The following is a 10,434-nucleotide window of genomic DNA, read 5'->3' on the forward strand; positions in this document are numbered from 1 at the left end:
ATAATATCTCTGGCTCTGCCTGTTCAGAACAAAGACGGTACAGAAAGCTGACAGTGTTCTGCTCTGTCTCACATCTACACAATACACGATAGGTAAAGACTAAGTACTAAACAAAATTACATTTTTTAGTGCTATCTGACCTAGTGGGAGTAACTCTGGTCCCACAGATTCTTCATTTATTCCCTTGTATCAACTCTGAAGTCAGCAGAAGTGGTTTTGTTTCACTGAAATGGAGTACTTGCATTTAAGTTTTACTTTTTTATGCATGATGCTTAATTTGACACTAAAACCTGTGATATACACTTGCTGCCCACAGAGGATCAAAGGTGCTTTTCATTATATGTATGCTCGATCTCTGAAACACCATGCTGTAATAAAGCAAACTAAACCCTGTTAAATTTACAAAGATATCATCATCTAAGATTTTAATCCATATAGACCTAGCACAAACCAGTTACAGCACAGTATCCTAGTACAAAGAATGGTTACTAGAAAGATGCTTGCATAGCAAATCTTTTTCAAATCTATCCTACGGAAGAGACAAAGCTGACCTCTAATACAAACCTCAAACATGAGAGTGCAAAGTAGTGCTTAATCCTCACTATCAACTTCTCTGTGTCTCTATAACTCTACTCTCTTCTCCCACTTTGCTAACAGGAGAGACCTTTTGGCAAAATAAAGCAGTTATTTCAATCTTACTTTCCAAGCAAGTTAGTAGCACTCATTAAAAATAAGAGAGGAAACCCCCTCTCGTCTCTCAATTAATGCTTTTTTGCTGGAAGAGAAAGAACATCCCAGCCCTTGGTTGCCTCTATCAAGTGCCTCTGTCCATGACTTATCCATTCTTCTTGGTCCATATATACTCTTCCACAAAACCAACACTTAAACATACATTGAAGTGTGTCAGCTGGTGAAGTTTCCACCACCTGGTAGTTGTTTTTATGGGTCTTTTTTAGTTTCATTTTTAGCATACTCTGCTTTTTTGCTTGGTTTCCTGTCTCAACATTCTGAAGAGTAAGACGCTTTCGATGACGTTTGACACCAAGACAACTACTTGTCCTTTCTGACAGAACTACTTTCAAGACTTGACCTTTATACTTGTTGATAGTCTTCATGACATTAATTATCTCTGGTGAGTCAACATCGGGATGGTTTAGTACCACAACTGGCTGGTTACGACGAGGGCATTTTATCAACTGATTCATTTTCAGAGGGACAAGCCGGAGACGTCTTGCTGTCAACAGATATGACATGTCCGAACTTGAACTGGTTTCTGATTGAGTTCTTGTTTTCCTCTTAGGAAGTTCCCTGAAGCTTGCTTGTTTTGCCTTATTTTTGGAACCTAGATGACTTTTTGAATAGTGTTTGCTTTGCTTACTCACATCACTGCTTTTCTGAAATGGTACACCAGTTTGTTTGCTATTATTTTTAATACTTGCCTCTCGCTTTGGTCTTTGCCTGAGTGATACAATTCGAGACTCAGCATTCAGTTCATTCAGATTAGGCAAACACGGCAAATTACTGCTAAGTGTCTCAGAAACATTGACAGGGACCGGGCGAGGCAGAAACATTTCACTGCAATACGTAGAAGGAGATGATGTTTCACTCCTGTTTTCTATTCCATTTGAGTTTTGACTACTAGTAGCATTCAGCACTCTCAGCATTGTCCCTTTGGGGATAAACACTGGAGAAGCAACATGGGAATTTTTAGTCACCCTGCTTTTAGATGTTCTAGCAAAGGTAAGCAGCTGATCTTTACAGTGTTCTTCATTACTAATCACACTGTTTCCACCATGCACCTGAGGCAAAGATGCAGACTGTTCCCCTTCAGTGGCAGGAACAACTCTCTCACAGCTTGCAGAATTTTCTTGAGGGAAAAGCACCTTTTTACTAGAAGCTTGACATCTCAAAGGCATGGATTTCATGTTAGATTCAGCAGCGGACATTAGCTGAGCAATCTTTCTACACAGCAATGTTGCTGACTTCTTACTGCATCTTGCGTCATCCCATCTGACGCTCTCTGGAACGTTTTCAGCCCCAGAGCTAAGAGAAAATACAGACGAAATAACAGGTCCCTCAAAAGGGTTGCCTTTATTTTCCAGGTTCTGTAGTTCCAATGATTCCAGAAGAAGATTGTTCTTTTGACTTATGGTTTCAGCTCTCTTTACTTCACTAAAGCCAAAAGTCATGTCCTCGTAAGGTGGAGTTTTAGTGACATGAAAGTTTTTTCCTGCTTCAAAAGATGTAACAGATTTTTTATCAAAACCCTTACCAGCTAAATGTGTTTCTGTAGAGTTGAGTGGCAGACTCCTACATTCTTTGTCATCCCTCTTTAGAGGCAATGGATCCTTTTGTTTAAGGACTGCAGAAAAATTTTTGCCCTCCTGAGCAGCCTCTACTGAGATGTTCTTGTAACTCTTATCTCCAGAAATAGCAGCATACTTTTTTGGGGGGATATCCACACCTTCTTCATAACAATACAGGTCATAATGTAAGTTATTTTTTCCATCTACTTCCCACCTTGAAGATTTAAAATCACTTTTTTTTTCAGAAGTATTCATCACCAGAGACGGAGAACAAAGTTCTATAACACCTGAATGGACATCAATACCTTTCACCAAATGAAAGCATACTTTTGATGCATCTTCCCTCTGTATAGATACAGAGTTACAGTCTGAGAGTTGAGAATCAGAAAAACAAAGACATTCAGAATTCTTGTCATATGTACTATCCAAATTAAGCTGGTTACTAACACTGGATAATTTGTCTACATTCACTTCCATAGTTAGTAACTCATTTTGAGACACAGATTTTTTTTTTCCTTCTGCAGATCGTTCTGTATCTTGATTCTCAAGTTCCTCTTCAGCACCGTTCACAGGTTTGTAAGTTGCCTCTTTCATAGGAATTAGTTTAAGAACCAGCTGTTGTGCTCCATTCACTATTTTAATCTCTACTATCTGAGCTAAACAGTTAGAAGGAACTACAAGTTCAGATGGTGCAATTACTGTTAAAGGCATCCCAGGCTGTAAAGGCTCTGTTTTTGGAGAATAAACCTCAACTTCCACACTTTGATTCTCACATACCCTTATTTCAGATGGTTCCAATATGGGTTTATCCTGGACTGATGCTGTGTTTATGCTACATTCTACATCATGAGACAAACAGACTGTTTTAGTTGCTTTACTTCGAATCTCAGAAACCATATTTGAAGATGAATTTGAAAATTCATTCTGAAAAGGAATTTTATTATATATCTGCTTTTCAAATAAAGTGCTTTGACTCTGCTTCTTTTGCTTGTAGTTTATTATAGTATTTGACAGCCGTTTTGTGGGTGTTTCATGTACTCTTCTTGTATGTTTTACTATATAGTCATGTCTAACAGCACCATATTCACAGTATTCACACTGATACGGAAAAGTTCCAGTGTGTTTCACCAAATGTCTCTGGAATTCTCCTTTGGTGTAGGATACATAACTACAGTGGGAACAAATAAATTTAATTTCTTCATGTTGACCTACATGCTTTTTGTACTGTAAAGGATCCTTTGTTGAAAATCTACATTTATCACAGTAGTATTTACCTGGCAGAAAGTTTTTAACTTTAAATGTTTTCTGGGTTTTACTTGGGGATTTTTTTCCATGTTTTTCAAAGTCTAAAGCATTGGTACCCTCAGGAAAAAAATGGAAAGCTGGTGGTGTAATATGACTGCACTTCTTGCAGATGAAACTTTTGTCTTCAGTCCACCCAAGCTTCTTATGCTTTTCTATATCTTGCATTGAAATTTTCTGAACACTTCTGCATTTTATACAGCTTATCAGTGACAACTTATTGTTCTCAGCCTCAGTACCTTGGTAACAGCAGTTTTGGTCATCATCCTCTTTTGATGGATTTGATTTATCCTGAGAAGATTGCTTTGGGGATGTAGTTAAAGAATTATTTTTATCATTAACTTGGCCAGGGTACAATCTTGGTAAAATTTCCCTCATTTTTTTCAACTGCATTTCAGAACACGTGACTCTGCACCAGTTTTGGCAAACACAGCAGCAACAGACAATGTTTTCTTGTAGTCTTGCGTATGCTGCTTATCAATCAATCATTCAGGCCACCAATCTGCAGAATACATGGAAGAAACGGTGCTCAAGCAACTGCATCCTTATTATATTCCATGTTCTTAATTTTATTCAACCAACTTGCAGCACTAAAGAATAAAAAGCAGAAGATTAAGTCAGTTACAATTCACGGATCACTGAAACACAATGAACTAATAATTGAACTGTTAGTGGACTACAGCGGAATTACAGATTGCAAGTCTACTGTTAATATACCACTGACTGTATTCTGCACATACAACTATTAACTCTAAGCAAAACATACCCAATCAAATAATCCTTTAACATTTGCTCTTAGTCAAAATATTCATAAATTCAGAAAATTATCTGCTATGCATCAGAACCTAAAGAATTCATGCTATTTCTTCCATATCATGAAAAAAAAATACATTTAAGAAAAGTATTTATAAGCCTAACAAGAAAGACACCTGGTAACAGAACTGAGCAGCAGAATGTTATTTCAGTTCATATACGACCCTTAACTCAGGAAAAGATATTATGAAACACTGGGAAGTGCCACTCATTTATGAATCCCAGCAGGAAAAGGAGAGTGACTACAACGGTTACTAGAAATACACAACTATGAGTTTGTTTTTAAACATAAGGATTTTTGTAGTTAGCATGGAAATTCCTGAAGTACAGAAGGAAGTTTTTTTCTAATCAGTGCTGTTTCAGATCTGAACAGTCTTGAACACTAATTCGTAGCAAGATGTGATTTATACTTCACATGTTCTCAAAGTAATGAAGTCAAAACAATCTGTGGCTGCAAAATTAATTACTTTCACTTCTATTAATATCACAGTGTAATCACTTCTGTGTATGTGGACAAGTATATAAATAATTCACCCCAACTCAGTAATACAGAATGTGTCAATCAAACAAAATAAACAATGCAATAGAAGGCAGAAGGAGAACAGTAGTATCAGTGTAAACCACATTAACCTATGCAGTATATTTGGCCCCACAGCTTCCAGTACTCTTATAGTCTCTCTTCTATATTTAACAAGAACAAGATCTCAGCCTTTAAGCCTTTGCCAACACTATGAGACCACTGCTATTTAGAAAATAAACAATTAAATTAGCCTTTTGAGACATACATAAAATAAAACAAAGTCCAAAGCTAATAACAACAAATAAAATCTACTCCACATCTTTCTTATTCAACCATTCTTTCCTACAGACATACTGTTGCACAGATCTGCCTTCACGTATAGACCCTATTTCATAAGGTTATTTCTAGATTCCTTTAGATTTCAATACATCCTACAGAAGGTTTCTGCTTCTGAAATCCATTTCCTCTCCAAGCCTATCTACAGACAGCAGGGACTGATCTGGGCTCCCAAAAGCACAGCACTGAGATCACCTAAGTAGCATCCTATTGCAATAATCTTACATGAATGATGAGAACTTTACACTATGGTATATCTCCACAATGGCTTGACAGGACTAAGTATCTGATCCAGAAAGTTCTTCTTGCATCTCCCTGTGCTCCTTCTGCCAATATCTCTAACTGCTACAGGAATGCTGCTCTAAAGATGGGACTCTGCAAAGAGCAAGTATACTGATGTAACCTCAAATAACAGTAAAAATAAGTTAGAAAACTGGTTAGGGACAACATAATGGGTTTTCTACTCTTTAGCAGATGGATGGCTGCACACCCGTAAAACTCCTCAGTAGGTAGTTCTTAGAACTACAGTAATCTTACCCCATTGCAATGCAGACAGCTGTATATCCCTGTGTGAAAAATCCCAATGTGGAAAAAAAAAAAAAAATCAATGTCACCTCACAGGAAGGAAGAAAGTATATACAACTGCTGTATCATGATCTAAAGATTTTTATTTTTTTTTTAAACAAGTCTAATGTTGGTGACATTATGCCCTCTATTATCCAGATTCTAAAGAGGAAAGAAAAACAAATGTTCCTGGTAGTCTGGTAGTTTCAGATGGACCATTCTTCCGCTGATAATATAATTTTTTTTAGACTTATGATGAACGTAGTTGACACACAAGTGTGATGGCAGGCCTATGTTCAGGAGATCCACTGTTTTATTTCAGGAGAAAGATAATAAGAGATCTTGACAAGCTCTAGATCCAGACCAAAGGTGTTTTGAAAATTTCTATACAGCTCTTTAAGAAAGAACTAAAATTGCATGTGAAAGGGTGAAGTTAGATCAATATTTGCCTTCTTTTGCTGTTAACAACTATCCTTTGATACCAAAACTGCCCTTCATATGAACTGACCAAAAGATAAGCATAGAGCACTTTATGCCATCAACATCTTTGACCACAAAAAACAGTATTAAAAACAATGAGAGTTTTTTAAATGTTTTTTAACACTGTAAACTTCATCTTATGTGACAACATGAAAAAGGATCCACCACCTTTAAAGAGCAAGAAAGTACAAGAAACACTGTCAAACACTTTAAGAACACTTCAATTTACCAGACAGATCCAGGTTGCTCAGTCCAAGACGACACTAGGAAAATTTAACAGAGGCATTTCAAAGAACAGGCTAGTAATCCTAAACTTTCATAATTCAAACAACTTTATACATTACAGTGAAAACAAATAGATATATAACCCCCAAGCTTTCTTTCAGACCTGTGACAAATACTATGCTGCTAGAATCCAGGTTTAAAATATTGTTGGAGTTGCTGTGACTGCATTTCAGACTTGCAGTGGGTAAACCCTAGCCAGCAGGTAAGCAGCCACACACCCACTGGCGGGCTCCCCAACTCTCCCCGAGTAGGAAGGGGAGTGAACTGGAGAAAAAGAGTGAGAAAGCTTATGGACTGGGACAAGAGCAGTTTAACAGGTGAAGGAAAGAGGTGGGGAGGTGATGCAAATGAAATCACTCACCATCTTCCACAAGCAGACTGATGCCCAGCCAGTCTACGAGCAACAGCTACCTGGGAAGCCAACCTCCCTCTCCCCTTCTTCTTCCTCTACTTCCAGTTTTCATTGCTAAGCATGGTGTTACATGGTATGGACTATTCCCCTGGCCAGTTCTGGTCAGCTGACCCAGCAGTGTATCCTCCCAATCTCTTGCCCACCGCATGCATACCTACTGTAGTGGAGGCAGAGCAGAGGAAAAGAAAACCTTGACATTGTGCAAACATTGTTCAGCAACAGGCAGAACACTGGTGTATTATCAACACTGTTTTAAAGCCAGATCCAGCACAAGGTGAAAAAGAAACGAATAACCAGCTGATGCTGAAGTTACATCACCGTTGTCTCCTTAGCTAGTTATTCACCAATCTTTCCTGAACACTGAGTAGTTAATAAGAAAAGTTTTGATGGAAGTAGGTCCACTTTACCATTATTTTGAATAAAACAAGCTCAAAAGTACATCATAATTTCATTTAAAATAAATAAATAAATAATAATAATAATAAAGAGCTTTTTCTGGTTGCTTCAGAAAAATGAGATCATCAGTGTACACAGAGAGGTGGTGCAATCCAGCATCCATTCACTCTATACCAGTGCGGGGGGTGGGGAGGGGAGAAGGGGGAGAAGAATTCCCCTGAAGCTTTGTTTTGATATTTAAAGGGTTCACAGAGACATGCCTCATATTTTTAATTAAAAGATACACACTTGATTTTTCAAGTCACAATCAAATGCAGGGGACACAGAACAATCCAAAGATATCATTAAAGGAAGATCTGAAAGTCTACATGGAGTTTGAATGGCAGACACAAGAACAGGACAGATGAAGAATGGAGTAAGAGATACTAAGAGTGTTAAAATCAATTCCAGTCACTGACTTCACAGGAATGGATTCAGAAAAAGTTTGTAAAAATACTCTGAAATACAATAAGGTACCTGAATTAGAAAATTTAAAAAAAAAAAATAGAGGCCTTAGTTTTTTTAAAAAAATTGGAAGCAAAAACTTAAGAGGCTCACAGAAAGGAAGATAAACCAAACTTTCTCATTCACTCCTTCTACCAAACACCTGCAATTCAGCAACATTAAAAAGTCAGGTATTTAATAAAAGGAAATATTCCTGCCTTTCAGACAACACTAGTGTATCTTGAACCTTGCTGCTCAAGACACAGAGATCAATAGATGTGCAGGAGTCAAAAAGCATTCCAAACAGTACACATGTACATAAAGGTTAGAAAACAAAGATCAATTAAAACCAAGAAAAACAGGAAGAAACATCCTCTTTAGACTGACTATGTCAAATTCATCCAGTACAAGGTTTTTTGCACTGCAGTAGATTACAAACCACCGATGTGGTCGCTGTCAGACAGGAATTGCCAGTGTCTTCCTATTATTCTATACTCCTGAAATTTCCGTTTACTTCAAATATATTAATACTCTGTTCATCATTCAAAGAAAAATATTTGTTTTCCAATGTTTTAGCTCCCTTTTTAAGCTCAAATTATATGCTGCTATCAATGAAATGGGTGTGATGAGCAGCATGCATTTATCATATGTGATCAAATAAAAAAGACTTCAGCAAATCTTACAGCTCTCACACAGTAAGTTCACAGACTTCAACCAACTGCATCAAGGCCTGCTTTGGTATTGAAAAGCCCATATAAATCATCTCCTAAGAGAAAAGAAGTTTAAACAGAATTGGAAGATGCTGTGCATCACTGTATCAGGAAGATGCAGTGTGTAAAATCTGAGTCTCTGAAAAACTTAAATCTCTGTGTAAGCTGAAAATTATCTTGCCTGTATTTAACAGTTGTATGTATGCCATACACTACCCATTTAACATCAACTGACTATCTCTGTTAAGCAGAGTTAACTGTTCTACTGACCCAACCATGTAGCTGCCAATTATCAGTCACTAATTTTAGGCCTAATGACAAGGAGAGATCCAAAGTGCTTCACTCAAGCATAACATATTGTACTAATTAGAATAGTTTATTTTGTATTAAAAACCAACTGTTCAAATACACCAAAGAAATTTTATCTACAATTATTTCTTCTTAAAGATGTTTTGTTTCACAGTAATAGCTAATCACACAGTCATAACATGTTTTGTATCTTAAAGTCACATGAAATTTTGCCATCAAAATGAATGAGGAATGTAAATGCAGAAAATTAAGAAAAGCAAAGACCATGCATCAGGTTTTCAGAGCTTATTTTTATTACAGAATATACAGTTATTTCACTCTACAGAAAAAATTCATTACATTCAAAATTTTTACTGCTTGTAATATCAAGTTATGCAAAATACTGATTAAAAGTAAATCACTACCTTTTTTTTAATGCATAGGTGAAAAAATGTCCAATTTATTGACATTTATTGGCATTGTGTGAAGGCAGGTACATATATGTACTACACAGTATTCTACTGAAATGGAGGTCTGCTTCTCTGCAGCTCTAGGAGTGAGGCCTAGCTTTATTTGTATCTGAAAGACACACATTCCTGACATACAATTCAATTGCTTGGTGGTCTTCCTCCAATAACCTAAACAATGCATTCTCAAATAACTACTACATCAAAATTAGTATTTTAGAGAGCGCTCGGAGATGTTTATACAGTTGTTTATCATTACACATATCCTCAACTTTTAAATTCAAGCTGTACATTTTACCATTTCACAGAATTTACAACCATTTTAAAAATCTCTCTGCATATCCAAAGTGCACTGATCAGTATTTAGCCGGCATTGCCTTACTCTAAGCTTTAAGGCCTGTAAGCAATAAAGCAAGGATGTATGGCACTAAAGAAAACGGGAGAGGAGGGGTGAAGAGTCCCATTAAAAGTACATACTCCTCCATGTCCAGTACTCAAAATACTCATGTAGATGCTAAAATTCATTTCTACAGGTTTAATTTGTGCTAAGATTAGCCACACACATAAGTATCTGCAAGAAAAGAGCCTTGACTATAACCTTTTACTGTAGTAACAATGCAGAAGAGAATGCTAACAAAACCCTGTGGAATACCATTAGTCATCTTAATACTAAAACAGAGTTTGTTTGGGGTTTTTTTTTATTAAATGTCTATTTCAGGACACTGAGGCTACATCTGTGATAACACTGGATCGTTTATTGAGAAGAAATCCAAGTCATTTTATAAATCTAAATTATCTTTAAGTGTCCAATGCAATATGTTTTTATGATAGATTCTCTTGCAACAAAATTTAATGTAGAATTTAATTAGAAAGAATCTTACACCCAAAAACTCTAAAGAATAAAATTTACATACAAAACACTGGATGTTCTATTTTGCTCAGTAAATACAGTTACTGACCGGAAAGCTTCTCTTCTTCAGGAAGGAGACCAAGATGACAAACCTGGACAACAGCTTTAAGTCCAGTCGAGCCCAAAGCAGCAGCCTGATGGCGTCCACGAGACAGCAGCATC

At 36.8% G+C, this 10,434-nt stretch overlaps 1 protein-coding gene across 1 annotated transcript; it reads right to left on the reverse strand.

Moving 5' to 3' along the window:
- Positions 1-371: 371 nt before the first annotated feature.
- ZNF518B (zinc finger protein 518B) lies at positions 372-4,192 on the reverse strand. Its single transcript, XM_010171549.2, has one exon. It carries the CDS (start codon positions 3,999-4,001, stop codon positions 762-764), a length of 3,240 nt encoding a protein of 1,079 aa, XP_010169851.1. The 5' UTR covers positions 4,002-4,192; the 3' UTR covers positions 372-761.
- Between the last annotated feature and the right edge of the window lie 6,242 nt (positions 4,193-10,434).

This window comes from Antrostomus carolinensis, unplaced genomic scaffold, assembly GCF_000700745.2.
Source record: "Antrostomus carolinensis isolate BGI_N321 unplaced genomic scaffold, ASM70074v2 scaffold15587, whole genome shotgun sequence".
Classification (NCBI taxonomy): domain Eukaryota; kingdom Metazoa; phylum Chordata; class Aves; order Caprimulgiformes; family Caprimulgidae; genus Antrostomus; species Antrostomus carolinensis.

Bases quoted from the DNA above. Each gene is read 5' to 3' on its own strand.
- ZNF518B (XM_010171549.2), bottom strand. From the start codon at position 4,001: ATGCAGTTGAAAAAAATGAGGGAAATTTTACCAAGATTGTACCCTGGC.